We start from the raw sequence: 18,567 nt of genomic DNA, 5'->3' as shown, positions 1-18,567 counted from the left end.
TTTTCCAGAAAACGACGTCATTACACTTTGGTTGTCTTGGGCCCCGGCCCATCGAGTGTCTCTTGACAATGGCCCCCATTTACAGTTTCTTTCCACCTATGTTATAGCCAGATTTACATTTTAGTTAAAAAGTTACACTATTTTTTTCTTAAAAGATTAATATATGTTATAATTTAGCTTATTAGTTTATTTTAATATAAATGAGTCTATTGATAGTAGTGAATGATTGTAAACTAACTTCATAAGGTCACCAAAAACTAATTTTAAACATTGTATTATAATTTTTTTTTAATAGATGAAATGTTATTTTTTGAACGCTTATATCATCAATTTTAAATTTTCATCTAGAATTTCCATTTCATATTGTGAAGTGATCTTACAATTTATAATAAGTATTCAAAACTAATTGTCGATCATATTGATAAACATAAAAAAAATGACTTTAAGAAATTTGTCTATATTAAAATAAATTAAATCATAGTACACATAAAGATTTTTTTTGAGCCTATAGAACACAATGATATAAACCCCTTAAAGGAGAAGAGTGAAACTTTTAAAATAAAATACAATGAAAAATCAATTTAATCATCCCTCGGGAGGATATTCTAATTTACTAGAAAACTATGTTTAGCTAAACCTTTTTATGTCAATGGAGTATGGTAATGTAATAATTTTAGTATTATGCAAAAAACAAGCTATTTGGATTTTTAATTTTTAATTTTGTTCTTTTTATTCCAAATCTCAAGATTTGAGAATATACTAATATTTTTTTACTTCAAATAATTTGGAAGATAAAAATTATAAAATTATCAAATAAATTTAATTTTAACTAAAACTATATTTAATACTAAAAAATAAATCAAATACAGAGATAAATTATAGGTATTAATTCAAAAAGGGTTCATCCTAAAATTAATTTTAGACAAACGATACTCTAAACTCTTAACATCATATGTGATTATTATCATGCCCTGTAAGTAGATGGAACAAATAGAAAATGAGTAAATGATCTTTCAGCAAAGCGAAGGTTCAACCTTCCACAATTTTTTATTCTTCCATTAATCCATTAAACTTTCTGAAGATCGAACAAGTTATATACAACCTTTGGTTCTTCCATTCTTGTATGTTGGTAAGCCCTCTTAATTAAAGAACTAACAACTAAACACAACCACAAACCATAACACTTGCACCAATCTATATCAACAAAAGAACACCCAAGGAGGCCCGTGAATTGTTGATAATGATCAATATCTTATACAAATCAGTAGCAAGCCAAACCATTTCACACAACCTTGTCACACTTTACATTCTACAAACAAACAACTGTTTCGTAGATTTACTTCTTGGCACCAACACACCACACATCCTCCCTTCGAAAAAGGGCACTGTTTAAAAGGGATCCCATCACCTTTAAAGGGGCAATATTAATATTATTTCATATTTTTTCCCAAAAAAAAAAACTCAACATTAGACTCATCATGCTACCAAACGGATCCTTTATCAGTGTCCAAGGATTCGTAAATCCCTCCACCGCCCCAGCACGACTAATTGTTAATTAGATTCAATTAATTACTTTTTTTTTTACAATGAGACATTTATTGTCTCTTTGATTTTTATAAAGCATTTTAAGATTCACCATGTAAAAAATAGTAAAAAACAGGTTAAAGATAAAACTAAATATATAAAATGTCAATCTTCTGGATTTGATGTTCAACAAATATCCTATTTATAACAAAAGAAATTGTTTATTGCTGATCACTGACATCAAAACTTAACCTTGTAATACAAGTGAAATGCTTGAAAAACAAAAACAGACAAAAAAAATACAAATTGGACCACCCAAAGAAAAGGAGCAGTTTGGATCCAAATACACATTGATCTTGATTATTTTGTAGGAAAAAAAATTATTTTTTTCAATAACTCTACTTTCAATAAGATTTTGATTATAATTTCTTTAAATTAAAATAAAGTAATCCAAGCATATATTAATTTCTATATCTTCTAGAGCATCTTAAGACGAATGGATATTCATGTTACTCCCACCAAAACAAATAACGAAAAAGATGAAAAACAGCGTGCCAGCATTTGCTAATTTTTCATGCCATATGCGGAGCGATTAAAACTTGAAAGTAATGTTCTTATTGATACAAAATGAACAGTACATTACCATTACCAATAGCTAAAACAAAAAGAGAAAAGGTGGAGAGAATATTCAGAAGCAGCGTATTTCCTTTTTCTAGTTCCTCTAATATATTTCCAATGCATAGGTGCAGCAGACATATCATTGAGACTACTTTACATGTGTTACGCTACTACTGAAAACCTTTAACCAAACATTCTGTTGTAATTCAAAGGTAATTACAATAACATCACATGATTTAATTTCACAGCCTCTGCGCAACGCTCTCATATAAATCACGAGGCCAATTCCTCTTTAAATTATTTGCAATGAAACTCGCAATCTGAAGAAAAAAAAAAAGATTTAGCCATTATAAAACAAGAGCATATGTTAATAAAGTAAATATCAAATACCACTTCAAACATCCCATCAGACACCAAATGTAACTGGATACGTTATAACCTACAAATGTTTGACATAATTAACTGAAAGTATTAATTTAGAACTACAACAGATGATTGTTAAAAGGCTTTACTGCTGACAAGGAAGCTTCATAAAGTGCTGGTATAGGGCAACAATGCGCAAAACATCGTTTACCCTCCTCCGTCAAAAAGTGCGTAAATGAATATTTTCATAACATGTAAGTTAAAATCTACCCGATGGTTTGCTTGATGTTTACTCGCACCTCATTATCACTTTTTCTTCTAGTAAAGGCAACATATTTTGTACAAAATCAATAGAAATTTTCCTTGTCCTTCTTTCTTTTCTTGTACTAGTGTAGAATTAATTTCATATCCATGATCTATATCCTATATATTTTATACAAAAATCAGAAAACAGAACAAGTGAGTATTCACTACAGCAAAATGGATTAAGGGAGGAGGATACGTATTAAATGTAGTTATCAGTTATCACATAAAATAATGACATGGATTCCTAGGAAAGCTTCAAGATATGGGTTATGTTTTCAACTTGACCATAGATTTTACCATACCATTTTAGAAGGCATAAGCTTAGTTCTATTAGTGCTCCCAACACATCATTTTTTACATAAAAAAAGTGAATCATAGTATTTCAACAAAAGCAAATGAAGCAGCAAAGATATAATCTAACCAAACAACAGGATTCACGAGATAATACCTTAGCCCTCAAGGCACGAAGAGATCCGTCAGAGTCTGTCACATTGTCCAGACAAGTGAGAGCAGCCTTCAAAAGATCTGGAATACAAGCTTGGACATGAGGAGATAAATTTTCAAGCACATCAACAGCAATGTCAGGGCCTCGGGGGTCTAAAGGAATAAATGGAAGTTTAGCAACCTCCCTTAATGCATCAACATAATGTCCAAGCCTTACTAATTTGTGAATAGACAATATTGACTCAAGTTGTCGTAACACAGTTTGCTGCTCCAAAACATGTTCTCTCTCTTGAAGACTGCAAAATGAATTCAATCAATCATTTTACCGAGGCATGGAATGCTGCTGTGCTACATAAAAAGAATAACAATAATTTTGTATAGTTGAACTTCTAAAACCATTCTGAGTTGCAGCAACTCAAGCAATAATCAGGCATCTTGGAATTTCCAAGTCCAACTTCTTAAGAATAACAAACACCTAACAAAGACTACACCCATGGAATCAGCAAACAGATGCCCCAATCCTATAGTAGTACATCTCAATTATATATCCCCATGCCCCTGCAGCACCTGGACTTCCCAGATATGCAGAAGCAGACATTTGAACTGCTAGATCACTCCATGATAAAAGGTGAGTGTAAAGATCAAAACATATCAGGGGGTGAAATCATCACAGAATAAATTCTAAATGTGCCTCTAGGGTTCATATATCTCAAAGAATAAGCAGAAATAGGAGAATATCAATATCACAGATCCAAGTATAGCCATGTATGAAACCAAGAAATCAGGCAAGAGCTTCAATATGACCTGGCATCTGGGTAATAAGTGTATGTCTCCAAAATCTCATTGCCAGAATGGATGAGGCCAGCAGTCCGGCTCTCGCCATCTAATCTTCCACGGAAAAGGGCACAAATAGCTTCAGACAGGCACTTATTGATGGTATCCAGTGCCGTTGAGAAGGAACCCACTCTCTTCTGAATTTCTATAGACTGAACCAAAAACATCCAGTATTGGTAAAAGCAATATTAAGGTTAAATGAAAACCCAGTAATCCACAAAAAAGGATGTGTAACAAGGCAAAAAGAGAGGTAATGAAAAAATAGATGCTGGAAAAGGAAGTACGGATAAGTGGATTGCATTATTGGTAAGATAAATCTAGGAGTAAAGACACAAGAAGAAAAATAAAATGTGAAAAATAATTGCAATCTATATGAAACAACAGACATTAAACTTTGAAAATAAATGAGTGAACAATATCTCTGAATGCATTAAAGAATGATTTAGCTTTGCACCAGAAAAAAAGGAAATCTAAGACATCAAATTAAAGTAAGATTAGTATCAGAATGAAGTGCTTCCCCCCTCTCTAGCTACATCTAGAACCTGATTATGGTGTGTAAGATAACCTTATCAGCCAGGTCATGTTATAATTTGGTTATGGCAGATGAAGGCTTTCCTTCTGTTCCTATTTTCCCCCTAAATTAAAATGGTAGTATAGGAATGAAATTACCTTGTCATACATCCCAGCCTCCTGACAGTGGCATGCAGCTTCAATTAAAAATAGTTGCCTTGCTTTCGGATCAGTCACAAAACGTCCCAATTCACCTTCTTCTCCCGCACCTCTTGCACCAAGTAGAAGATATATGCCTCCATCCCTTAACAATAGTTCAGTTAGAAGCTGCTTCAGCATCAAATTTCTCTGCCTTTGTTGATCAACGTTACCTCTACCAGTCCACGACAATTGCCCCCCACCCACTGCAGCAGCAGCTTGTGCGTAGTATTCTAGGGCCATTTGGAGATCACCAAGACGCAAATACATAGATCCATACTGCCTGATAATGGTGGACACTTCCGCATAAGCATCCATCACTCCCAACTTTTGCCCAGAACCAGCACCTTCAGAAAGGACCCCATGATCAGCTAGCACAATTGAAAGGTGGGCAGCATCAATGTTATATCCTTCATCTCCTGCTTCCTTAGACAAGTATAATACAGCTGGAAGCAATTGAATGCTTAACAGCAAGATATAGGGATATACCAAAGGATCTTTTCCATTTTTTGTATAGTATGAGGGCTCAAATTTATTCAGGTAACTTTGCAAATCATCCAAACTGTATGGAATCAGACCATCACTTAGAACAATGGATGAAGGTCCACTAGGGCAATCCCGCACAGCTGACAATTTGAACCACAAGAAATCCTCTATTGTACTAAAGAGACTTGGCTGATCTCTAAGCAGGCGATCGATATGCCTTCGAGAACCTGATATGATGGCATATAGAAGTAACTTTTTCTTGTCATATGCAGTTCGACCTACCCGGTCACCAGTTCTCAACATTCTTTCACATTCCTCAGATGCAGCAGCTGCAATCTCTTCTGGTACCATCCCTCCTTTATTAATCCACTCTGTCAGCTGTCAGAAATAAGTAAATTATTAAGAAAGATTAAATCATAAATTAGTAAATAAGTAGTGACCACAGTATGTACCAAAGGAGCAAATTGATGTGAAGCACGTGAAGATTGGGCAACATTTCTTGCTTCATCGTAATAACCAGACCTCAGGCAAAAATATATCTGTTACCAAAATAAATAAAATAGTGCAAGCTTAGCCCATCATCAATATTGATTTCAAGAAACAAAAAAGCAAGTAGATATATCAGTGAACTGAGCCAGACCAAGGAAAAATACATCAAAGAAAATAAATAATCTAGTATAGCTAATTTTATAATCAGATAAAGCATCTGAGACCTGCTGCCATGTGGTATCAACAGGAGGCTGCCGCCGAGCATCGCCAGCATCAAAATCCAGTACACCATAATCCCTCAACCGAATCTACACAGCAATAACTAAAATCAGAAGTCTTTTTGAGGATTAAATGCATGGCATTATCTATAAGACACATTTTTCAAATTGAGACAAACCCGAAGGAAGGCACGGATTCTTTGCAAATTCCCAACACCACCACCAAGAGCAGCCTACCATTAGATAAAAAAGCAAGCAGAAATTAAGTGTTGATAACAAATACAAATTCATGCTTGCTCTCTTATATGAATTAAGAAATAAAGAACAGCAGATATAAACAAAAAAAATTGAGAGAAGCTTGCAAAGTATTTCACTATTTCTTGAAGCATGTCCCTCAAAACCATGGCATGCATACATAAGAAATCCAAATGTAGATTATCTTACAAATCCTGTGTGCTGTCTTATATTAATAAAGAACAACCAATGGGAAGCAACAGTCAACAAAGTTTGACAAAGTTTTTCTCAAAAAGATCCCTCAAAAGCATAGCATGCAATTGCAGGGAGTCAACAGTCAACAAAGCAAGAATTAGCAAAAAAAAAACATAAAGTACTAGAAAAATTATCAGCAGACATTAGTAGTGCTAGTATGGAATTCCTGAATAACAAATTACTTGTGCAGGATGACTTTGTATGGTATCCATGATGTATTTCTCATGTCCCCATTCAAGGTGGCGTCTTGCACCAATAATCAATGACATCCTTTTTGAAACACGTTGCACGGCTGATTCCTCACCCATCAGCATCTGTTTCAATGAGCTAAGTTATATAAAGAATAAATAAAATATTTTCTTAGTCACAGACTCATAGGTAGGAACAACAAAAAGCTGCACACGCAAGTTATTCTTTCTGTTTTGTCTATTAACTTGATAACAGCATACAACTACAAGAACAACCTGAACAAGGTGCCATATCTTTCGCATCGTTACTGACTTTCCACCACTAGCATCAATGCCCAAATTTTCATATGCACCTTTGAAAGCTGCAGCAGGCTAAGAACCATAAAAAAAAAAAAACAATGAAAATTAACATACTTGCATGCATGTAAACACAGGTTAATATTGCTTTAGGGAAGATAGTATGGCAAACATCTCAAAACATATAATGTGCTATTGTATATCCAAAATGAAGACTGGACATGATATTGAATTAAAAATTCAAAACATTAGTTTCATGTCAATTAATATTTGATCACTAAAGGCTTGACTTGTAAACAGGCGACACAATATAGATTTCAATCTGATATAGAAATCTCATTATATAAATTTAAGAGATGGAGAAAGTAGGGGACGTACTTTAAATGGTGACCCAGACTCCCTTGCTTTATTCAGTTTTTTCACTACCTCAGCATAGACAGATGCCTTTTTCTCCACAATAGGTCTGCCAGTCAGAGGAACAATCTCCATGCTAGGCATACCAGAAGAGACTTGTGAAGTAGAAGACACAAATGCAAGCTGACCCGGGAGGGTACCCACGTTGCTGTTAGCAGCAATGTTTGTCCTAGGTAATGTTGAAATTCGACTTAAACTCTGAAGGAAATCACGTTTTTCTTTTTGCCAATCCTCCTGTCAAACAGTAAATTCTACTGAGCCGTAAGGAAGCTGAGTCACACAATATCAAGAACAAATAAACCTATCTTAAAATATAACAATGGAGTAAAATAATCATCCCAATTAAGCAATTGCAAATATGAAATAAAATTATTTACTCACTTCACTATACTACTTAATTTCATATGCGAAGTTCCACAAACTAACCTAAGCATGTTCAATAGGAAAGCAATCGGCTAAAAAGGGTTGCTTTTGTTTGTGAAAGTTTAGCTGGTCAGCCAACCTAATTGCCATTGTTAAGACTGTTAAAAACTATTAAGTTGTATGAGTTGAACAGAACTACAGAACTATTTATTTTTCCTGATCTTTTTGCTTTCTATTCATCTTTATTTTCTAAGAGAAAAATGAGAAATTTTAACAGAAAGAGTAAATAAGGATTACAAAGAAGATTAACGTCACCCAAAAAGGAGATATCCTCATTAACAAAGACACAAAAATAAAACATAAAAAAATAATTAAATAAACAATTCTATTAATGCAATAAATCTATCCAATCCCTTTGTCATAATCAAGTCCTAAAAGGCATAAAAATCTAAAGGTATTTTTTATTCAAGGCATTTTACTACAATTTAACAAATAAAAGAAAAGAAAATATAACTATATAGGACAGATTTTTTATTTTCAGCAATGCAAGGGAAATGTAAAAACACATCAAATATGCAAAAAAAAAAAAAATGGTTTACTAATACTATGCCAAGGATTCTTAGCCAAGGCCTATTGCAAAAGATATCTCCAGTAAAATATGAAAAGAAACCAAACCTCAAATTACAAGAAGATAATAGAAACATAATAAAGGATTATACCATAAAAGACATCATTACACTAACCTCTAATACTTTCATCATATAATCATTGAAACTCCTGAGATTATCCTTCTGAGCTTCCTGGACAGCAGAGACCATTGCCATTTCATGAACCTGAGAGAAAAACATAGTACACAATATTTGTCACAATTCCATTCAAAAAGGACTAGATGTACAGTGTAAAATGATTTTCTTGATTTTCCATATCAAATAACAGAACTTCACATACAAACTGAATACTTTTGCTTATAGAACAAAGGGGGCAACAGACAAAAGCAGCATTTAGATACAACAATCATACCACAATACCATGTTCATCTGTGGAAAAGTAAAAACAGTATAAAAATAAAACAAATCATAATTTCCATCAACAAAGGATAGCTCTTTAACTTTGATAATATGTAATATTGTAATATAATGGAAGAATTCAAAAAACAAAATTCTGACAATACACTTGAATATATATGAACAAATATTTCTCACTGGTTTTGTGAACATTGGATGGAAAAAGTGCAAACAAACAATAGAGTATATTGTGTCTAATGCTGATAAAAGTGATCCAAATTGAATCATTCTAATGTCTAATTGTTAATTAAATGTTATATAGTAAATCCGAAATGAATAACAGGCAATCTATAGTGAAAATTACCTGCTGCAGATACTCTTCAACGCTTGTTGCTTCAACAGGAAAAACATCCTCAAAAGTTGTCTGAAAAAGGGAGAAAAGACAAAAGGTATGGCATCAGCAATATAGTAGCCAAATGAATTATGTACTAGAGAGACCCACAACACAACAAAAACAACTAGACATGAATTTTCAAGGGAAATTACATTTGCTAGCAAACAAGTCATATCAGGAAAACAAGTAACGAGGCCTATCATGGAATGCATAAAATATCTACCCAACAGGCAAAAAATATAATACTTGATAAGTCAAGCATAGTGAAAATGTTCAATGTAAAAAACTATACAAAGTTGACATTAAGTAGTACCTTCAGTTCAAATGACTTCAGATCCCTTGCAAGCTGCTCTGCATTTATCCCCTCACGAGCAAGGAGCCTGTCCATGCAAAAGAAATAAGAAAATGAGTTAATGACCATAATACTTTACCATGTGTAATCATTTTATCATGCACTTTCTGCTTTAAGAAAAATGATGGAAACCCAACTATTGTGGGATGTAAGAAGACGATCTCCACTTGCCCTAGACGGAGACCAAACGAAACACAATGGGAACTGGGAAATGGGATACTGTTTCAGAGGATTAAGTTAACCATGGGGCTTCATGAATGCATGATACAAGATTGAGTTTGGGTGAAATGAAAATCTAGAATCCAAGTAGCCAACACCATTTGGCAGCAATAACGCTTGGATAAGAAGTAAAAAACTTACTAACAACTCAAAGCACTCCAACAAGCCATAAGATAATTTTAGATTTTTAATAATTTCTAAACTCTATGTAATTGAATACATAATAAAAAAAACTTACTAACAATCAAAATTCATAACCAAAGAGTACCTTGTTGCAGCAATAGATTGAGAAGGTGCTTCAGTCCTTATGGTCTTGGATTTAAGCTTCTTGGATAACGCTTCCAATTGATCTAAGTTCCTCTGAACAATGTAAAAAAGTGAATTCAAAGCCAGAGATCCCATAATCATTATTTAATCAACATTTATTTCTTGTTTATTAAATTAGTGACAATTCTGACAGACAGCAAGCAATGCTTATCCATTAACTTGGTCAGGTTGAAGTTATCCTTGGTTCACAATCGAAATACACTGATACTCAGCCTCCAGATTCATTTTATGCATTCATAACCAGAGTTTCAATGTGTCCCAGAACCCAACTGAAACGACACTTAAAGAGAAAAAATACATCTAAAGTCAAGGCAAATTGTTTTTCTTCGCGGAATTTCCCATAGCAGCTAAAATAAAACAGTGAAAAAATTGATTGGTAGAAAATGAAGCATGTGGCAAACGGTAATTGTTTCGAGGGAATATTGAAAGGAACAAGTTGATTAGGCGGCATTGTATGAAATTCACAAATCAGCAACGAAGATGAAACAGTAAAGTGAAGTGAGTTGATTGGGAAGAGAAAGAAACCTGAAGTGGAGGGAACTGAGCAGAAGGAGCAGCTTGTTCGAGAAGCTTCGTAGAGGAATGTAGCAGATCAGTCCAACTACCCAAGTCTTCGTTCGCCATGGCTCTCTCTCGAGCTGAATGAAGAAGCTCCGCGCAAGAAAAAAGGGTTTTACGGGGAAACGCTCTTAAGCCCTAAAATTTTAAAAGTAAGGTTCGGTTCCGCAGAACGGGTTTTCTCGGACCGGGTTGGAACTTGGAAATTGGAATCACCGATTATACCCCACTTATTTATATTTATGTATATCTAAATAGTTTCATAAAAAGTAAATCTTTAGAGAATTAATTAATTAAAAAGTAGTATTATATAATTTTAAAGTAATTATTATAAAATTAATAATTTTATTATATATAATATAATAATAATAATCTATGATGGTAGTGTCAACCATATTTCAACTATCAATATATTTAAAAATAAATGGTAATGATGAAGTTCACTTTATACGAAAAAGTCTACATTTAATTTCTATGAACAAATATTTATGAATTAATTATGTTAACAAAATTTTTCGATTATTTTTATACTTTACAAAAATTAGTTAATTTCCACACATAACATATTGTTTTTTTTAATCTTTATATAAAAAATTAACAACAGTATAATATGATAAATGGTAGGAATTAATGTTAAAATATTTTATATATAAAAAATAATATTTTTCATGAAATTTTTTTAAAAAAATCGGATCAAGGTCAACCCTAGTCTCAATGTGAAGGAGAATAACTTAGACAAAATGTGTTGTTATGAAAAAAGATATTCAATAATGTATGTTTAATGTAATAAACAATGTCAGAAGTAATTACACATACGATATATAGACATGCATAAATTTAAATCGTGTCACGTATATTGAGATAGTCATTTTCATGGCAATGACTAATATATAAGAGGCGCCTTTGGTTTGTGGTATTATTCCCTTCTTGGTATGTAGATCCACTAGCATGTATCTCTGGGTAATGGGAGTGTATGTATCACAAGAATGACATTCTTTTTGGATTGAGGGTTTTGCGTAGCCCGATAGAACCTTAATAGTATTTTACTAAACTTTTTGTACAACCCTTTTGCACATCCTATTTTTTGATATTTAATGTATTTTGCCTTTAAAAAAAGTCATGTTTTCGCAAGGATGGATCATGCAACAACAACTACTTATCTCTTGAAGATTGAATTTGCTTGACGACAAAAGCATAAGAATGATAAGCATTCATGTCTTCTAGCACCAATTGAAAAGATGTTAGTGAATTAGTCTCACAAAAGCTAAAACCAAATCATGTAAGTTTGTCTGGAGTTCAACACTAATGTTGGTAGTGAATCCACAAGAACATGAGAAGCTGAAAATCCATTGTTCTATGCTATCACAAATAATGCCTCTAAAACTTGAAGGTCATGGATTGCCAAGCGAGTTGCCATCAACATTGAGTTTGATTGTTAAATCTTTCAGGAAAGTCTAAGAAATCAACCTTGGTTGCCTTTATAGGTCCAGAAACAACATAATGAGTGGTTCGAATCTGATTGATAATAAATCATTTGAGGCCAAACATTGTCTTGAAGAATCTTTGCATTACTAACTCTACGAAAACCAACATGTACAGGCAAGAGAGGTAATGTATTGTGGTCAATTTGAACACAAATCCAAACTCCTAAATGAGATGTTAAAATCCACGATATTCGTGGAATTCAAGGATCCTCACATCGTCTTGGATTTGGGACAATCATGCAACATACGTAAAAGATTTTCCAATTGGTAGTCGCACCTATGACATGAAACATAGAAAGAGAGGTGTTACATAGATCAAACCTAGTTAGTAGGAAAGTTGTTATGAAAGACAAGCCAAATGATCGATTTGATGTTTTCTGGTAGGTGATTTCTTAAGACCCAAGACCAATTCTCCATGTTAGTGTTATGGAATTTAAGCTCACAAATGATCCAAGCATAGTCTGAGCTAGTGGTGTAGGGTCCTGTAGGTGACAAACTCGAAATATAATTATCTTTAAAATACATTGAGTTTATTTTTCAAAACTTAAACACAATAAAATTAATTTCATATCAAGCCGAATTAATGAAATAGAAAGGACAACGAACATCCTAATATAATTTACCAAAAGATGAACAACAAATAACAATTTTTCCTCTCAATGCAGTCAATGATCACTTGTTGAATACTTCTCGATTCATAATATGAAAAACAAGTTTTGGAGGCTAAATATTTGAATGTCAAATTCCATACCTCTCGTGTCAATTTTAATGGCCCTGGGCAACCCACTTAAAGTTTGATCCATTATTTGAGTTGTGCTTTTTTATGTTCACAATTAATGATATTGATTATGTATGGTTTATGACAACTTTAGTAAAATAATTTGATGGAAATCTGTTTTTGAATAATTACCTCTTGCTAGCCATATTATTTCATTCCTTTGTCTGAATCATACGGTAGCTATCTTATTATTTTTCTATGACAGTTATGGAAGTCTTTCCGAAGTGTTTACATTTATTGTTGTAATAGGGATTTGTTAACTTGCACTCTTTTATTGTTTAGTATAAATATGTTACCGAGTTATAATTAAAATTTGTTTTAAATTAAATACATCAATGCATTTATTAACATACACATACTTCTAGTTTTTAAATATAAGTGTGTTAATAAATTATAATTAGAGATAATCTTAAAACAAATCCCTTTGTTATATGTTTTCTTAGTGAACGTGTCCAAAGATTGCTTCAACTCTAAATTAGGATCATATATATGACTTCGTTTTGCAAGCAATTAACCATGTGCTGAAATTACCAAATTTCAAAATATCACACATATGTGAATATTTTAAGAATAAAACAAGTGTATTGGTTCATCAATTACTTTGAAGACGTTTATTGAATAAACATTATTACAGCAATTGCGTATATATGCATATACGATTATGTTTTATATATTGTTGTTGTTATTTATTGCTTTCTTAGGGAGCATGACCAAATATTGATTCAAGTCTTAATATAATTCAGGTCATAACTTCATTATTCGAGCAACTAGGTACTGGAGAGGGATTAATCTGCCTTCCGATTATGCTCATTAGTTTTTTTTTTCAGAATTATACTCGTTATTTTTTTAATAATCAAACATAAATACTAAATATTTATAATGATTCACACACATTCTTAAATCAACTAAACTATACTTATTAATTCAACATAGGAAAAACTTATATATTTTTTATTATCATCATGTTATTGGTCATGTTATTAAAAAGAAAAATATTTTTGTACAACTTAAGTTATTGATGATATAATGTGATAAAAAAAAATTAGCAATTGAATGTTTAAAAGTTTTTGTTGTCAAGATATATTAATTCTATTAAAAACTTGGTTAGGCGACAAGGACGTGAATGCGTTTTCTTGGTTTCATTTATTGATCGATTATGATATGACAAGGGCGGTGGAGTTAGTGTGCACACACTCACTTGGTGGACCTAACACCCCGTGTGTCATGCTAGCTTGCGCACAAAGTCACCATTCCCATAATTTAAATTAGCTCCATCGGAAAGGGTTGATGAGTGAAGAATATATGAGTTAACTTATGAAAAATCATTTTCAATTGAAAACATTAAAATTTTGGACTCAAATTTTCAATAAATATAAATTTGATGTTTTTTATATGTATAATATTTAAAAAGCTAATATATTATTTTCAATGTTAAATGTATTATTTACCAATAATATTATTTATAATATGATTCAAATTTCTCTCTCTCTATATATATATACATTAATGTAAAATAAGAATATAATAATAAAATAATTCCGTTCATATGCAGTTATAATTTTGCTAAACTCATCCGAAATTATTCGTTTAAAAACGTCAATTTTACAAAAATCCTTTTTAGTAATTAATCTTAAATATAGATAAACTAGTAATACATAAATATTCTGTAAAAAAACATAAATATAGTTTTAAATTAGCGATTGTGGATAAACTAATACGATGTTACTCTAGTTAATTAGTGGTCTTTAATTTAAGTTTTGAATTAGTAATTGTGTTAAATAAATACTTAGATGTTGGGCATAACGATCTTACATTATTCAAATAGAATTGTGTGTCATGTGGCTTCATACTAAAATAATACATAAATATAAGTCTTACATTTAATAGCATTATCACTTATATTTTTAAAAATGTTTTGATAAAAAAAACTAAAAACAATAAATTTAAATTATTCATTGAAGATAGATAGTACGTATGCATTCTTTCTATTAATAATTGGCGTGGAAGAATTTAACTAGATAATATAGTACTAGCTAGTATGAATTAATAGTGTGGAACTTAAAGCATTAAAAAACCAGAGGAGACATTGAGTTGGATGGCTTAATATGAGCACTTGGATTTATATTAACCACTTGTGACCAATTTCTTCACCAACTGTCCTGTCTCATTTCTTTATTTATTGAAAAAGAAATTCATGTGCGTATTGCTTTCAACTTGAAGTAGCTAGAAAGAAAGAGCCACATAATTCACAATTCATAGATAGAGAGGCTATGGCTGGTCTTCAAAGATCTGCAGTGTCCTTCAGGAGGCAGGGTTCATCAGGCTTCGTTTGGGACGATAGGTTCTTACAGGAGGAATTGAACAAAGTCAAGGAAGATCACAACAACAACAACAACAACCACGACCACGACAACGATGACGGCGGTGAGATTAAAGAGCTTCAAGTTCAAACAACGCCGCCCCTCCAGAGAATCCGCTCCAACGGCGGAGCACGCGGCTACCGCACCGGAAAAGTTTCGCCGGCGATTGAGCCACCGTCTCCCAGGCTCTCTGCATGTGGCTTCTGCGCCGCCTTTGGAAAAGCAGGGGACAACAAGCATCGACCAAGGTAGAGAGACGAAGAGAGAATATTCCGGCCAGGTTTCTACTCCTTGATGTAATGTTTTACTTTTAGCTTTGTAGGTAGGCCCGGATTAGTGGAATTCATGCTAAGAACATAATCATCAGGACTTGTCTATTTCTCTTTTCTTTTTGGTGTTCAAATTGTCTTATATCAATAGTAATTAGCTGGTAAAGATGTTTTATTCTGGTTCGGTTCAGTAGAATTAATTGTTGTTTGTGGGAAAGGGGTATTGAGTATAAGTTGATCTTTATACAGACCAAATCTCATAAATGGGATATTTTACATGATTATGCTAGCTTGAATGAGAGCAAATTGCAAAATACGGGATAGAGTTTTGTCCTGGTTGGCCACGATTGGGATTATCTTTTTTTTTTATTATTTTGAGGGACCTTATGAAAAACAATATTCTTTCATTTTTATATGAATATGTTTTTTAGTCATCATTGTGATTATAATATTATTTATATACTATTTGAATAAAAAATATTTATATGCTATTTTTTTTTTGCAATTATTCTTTCCACAATTACGAAAAAAGGGGGAAATGGGGAGAATATAAAAGAGAAATATATAGATTTAATTTGATATATAAACTTTTGTTAATCATGAACTTACAAATCATTACAATACTTTAACTTTTAATCAAATGTTATCGTAGTCTATTTTTTTTTTTAGTGAAGTGATGATATGTAATTGAGTGATCGTACATAATTTTTTATGCTGATATTAATCTAGAATCAATTTTTGTATTTAGCAATAGGCATAAAAACTCTGCTAAGAATTTTAAATAACGGATTTGTGTTCTGAATAACTAAGTTTTCTTGTAAATGAATTCCATCTATCCTTATCCTTATATTATAAATACAATGAATTGAGTTTTTAGTAATATAATTTTTCTGTAAATTATAAAAACCAAAGCCATTTTAGAATGAGAAGATTTTTTAAATCATATGTAATTTTGGTTTAACTTAATTTTTTAAATATAATTGCTTATTTTTTATTTTAGAGATTTTAAGAAAATAATTATTCTCCCAAAATTAATTGCAATCAAACATGTATTAATTCTCTCATAGTCTTTTTTTCTTATTTTGATAACAATGTATTTTCATATAGTCAAAAGCCATAAGATAAATATCTTATGTGTGGAGATAATCAAAATGAATTTTGCAACCATACACTCTCTTAGTCATGTTACTTTTTCTACATTAAGTATTTTTTTCTTTCAAATAAAATTACAATTTATTAAGTTTAATTATTTTATTATGAAAATTTGATCAATTTTAATTCCAATATAAATTTTAAATTTTGAGTATCAATACCCCACATCAAATTAATAGATAAAAAGATGATATATTTGATTCAAATGATTTATTTTCACTTTAATTTTAAATTTTTATTTTATTTTTCCATTTAAAATATATAATTTTATCATTATTTAATGCTAATAATTATTATTATTACACTTTTTATTTGATTCTATCTCTTGTATATTTTTAATTTTTAAATTGGTTTCAATTTAAAATGTTCATATAATAATATAAAAATATTAGTTACTTCATTTTATCCCCTTTGTTTTTCTTTTTTGGCGTATTGGGCGCGAATTTCTGTGCACTAAAACTAGTATGTATCACTAAAACTAGTATGTATCACTCCTTGACACTCATTTATTACTCTTTGGTGTCTCTAGGGATAGAAAACACAACGCAGGATATGAAGCCCAAATTTTGTGGTGGATAATCACTCGTACTCCTAGCTAATATAGGCTTCTAGCCCCGTGTAGAGTGGGTGATCTTGATCACAAGATTTTCTCAAACCTCACCTTTGAAAATGTGGTTTTGACTTATCTAAGGTGAGCAACTTATTTTAAAGAGTAAAATAATAAAAAAAATATTGATATTATGTGATTCACATGGTTGACAAGAAATTTAATTAGTTGAATTTGATCACATGCATTTCCTTTAAAATTTAATATATGTGACACGAGACTAAGCTACCAATTAACTATAGGTTTTCATCGCCAAAGCAGTTTGGGCAAGCAGATGGGAAGATAAAAGATGTAACAACCAGAGTTTAATGGCTTAGGACATAAATCACAGTTTATGTCTATCCCACGTTTCTATTACCTTGAGGACCAAGATCAATGTTTTATTGCACAATTTTGTTATATACGTTTTGCACTAGGAGGTTGAATCTGCCAACTCTTGCGCATATACAAAATTTCAATGGCTAAAATGATCTGATGAACTGAAAAACGAAGATTACTATGTGTATGGAGCTTTCAGTACCATTTGTATCTGCTGATTAAATTGACTTTTGTTGAAGGCTTGGATATCTTACGTCTTCATCTTCTCTGGCACAAGATATGTTTTGTCACATATTTATAAACATTAGGGACTCATTGAAGTGCATGTTTCTCTATGTATTATATTAATTCATGCTGCAAACAACCTATATCCACAGCCAATGAATTCCTAGTTTCCTTATGCTGCTCTCTCGGTCTCCCTTCAAGGAAATTTCTATCTTTTGAAGCCAACTTTTGATACGACGACGTGACTTGTTTCAGATTCAAGTGTCTCATTGCTTATCAGAAGTGGTCACAATCACAGTACAGAATCTATGTGTCAATGTCTGCTCATAATACATAAGAGTTCTTAACCAACTATTTTTTGTTGGATAAAGGGTGGAAGATAAGCAAAACGGTGCGATGGAGGCAAACAAAAAAGGCAAGTTATGAAATTACCAAAGAAAGTTTATTACTTGACATGAATCATGAAGTATGCATGACATTATAATTAAGACCTTGGGAAAGCTAAATATTTTTCCATACATTTCTCGTGACTTCTTCGAGTAGGGGTGTATTAATGAGAAAAATTTTATTTGGTGCTTTACCTGAACCACGATGAAACCTTTCTAATTTCTATAAATAAATAAAAAAGCTTTTCATAATAATCATTGTGATCAAAAGGTTATAATTGTGTAAAAAATTTACTAAAACGACATAACACGAAATTCTTTAGCGCGCGGGAGAGGACTTTTATAATTTTTATCATTTGGTTTGGATCCACTCATCCAAGTGAGCAAAGAACA

At 31.9% G+C, this 18,567-nt stretch overlaps 2 protein-coding genes and 1 long non-coding RNA gene across 3 annotated transcripts; 2 read left to right on the top strand and 1 right to left on the bottom strand.

Moving 5' to 3' along the window:
- Positions 1-2,116: 2,116 nt before the first annotated feature.
- LOC114388087 (nuclear pore complex protein NUP93A-like) lies at positions 2,117-10,744 on the bottom strand. The gene is made up of 15 exons (XM_028348422.1): positions 10,563-10,744; positions 9,979-10,070; positions 9,453-9,519; positions 9,110-9,169; positions 8,485-8,574; positions 7,343-7,612; positions 6,944-7,039; positions 6,662-6,793; positions 6,170-6,223; positions 5,997-6,080; positions 5,736-5,822; positions 4,759-5,661; positions 4,060-4,241; positions 3,260-3,551; positions 2,117-2,462 (listed from the first exon to the last, which is right to left on the bottom strand). The coding sequence occupies exons 1-15, from the start codon at positions 10,659-10,661 to the stop codon at positions 2,385-2,387; spliced, it is 2,586 nt and encodes an 861-aa protein (XP_028204223.1). The 5' UTR covers positions 10,662-10,744; the 3' UTR covers positions 2,117-2,384.
- Positions 10,745-14,902: 4,158 nt separating this feature from the next.
- Positions 14,903-15,775, top strand: LOC114386422 (MAPK kinase substrate protein At1g80180-like). Its single transcript, XM_028346429.1, has one exon. It carries the CDS (start codon positions 15,128-15,130, stop codon positions 15,467-15,469), a length of 342 nt encoding a protein of 113 aa, XP_028202230.1. The 5' UTR covers positions 14,903-15,127; the 3' UTR covers positions 15,470-15,775.
- A 1,315-nt stretch (positions 15,776-17,090) lies between these two features.
- Positions 17,091-17,944, top strand: LOC114386421. Its single transcript, XR_003661077.1, has 2 exons — positions 17,091-17,329; positions 17,488-17,944. It is a non-coding gene; the product is annotated as an uncharacterized LOC114386421 (long non-coding RNA).
- The last annotated feature ends 623 nt before the right edge of the window (positions 17,945-18,567 follow it).

Source organism: Glycine soja, chromosome 15 (genome assembly GCF_004193775.1).
Source record: "Glycine soja cultivar W05 chromosome 15, ASM419377v2, whole genome shotgun sequence".
Classification (NCBI taxonomy): Eukaryota; Viridiplantae; Streptophyta; class Magnoliopsida; order Fabales; family Fabaceae; genus Glycine; species Glycine soja.
Note: the sequence above shows the minus strand (reverse complement) of the source record. Positions and strands in the feature narration are given on the sequence as shown.

Bases quoted from the DNA above. Each gene is read 5' to 3' on its own strand.
- LOC114388087 (XM_028348422.1), bottom strand. From the start codon at position 10,661: ATGGCGAACGAAGACTTGGGTAGTTGGACTGATCTGCTACATTCCTCT. The intron at 6,794-6,943 runs GTTGTTCTTGTA...TCATTGAAACAG, and splicing joins AGATATGGCACCTTGTTCAG to ATGCTGATGGGTGAGGAATC. The intron at 6,224-6,661 runs GTAATTTGTTAT...ATCTAATGGTAG, and splicing joins TACAAAGTCATCCTGCACAA to GCTGCTCTTGGTGGTGGTGT.
- LOC114386422 (XM_028346429.1), top strand. From the start codon at position 15,128: ATGGCTGGTCTTCAAAGATCTGCAGTGTCCTTCAGGAGGCAGGGTTCA.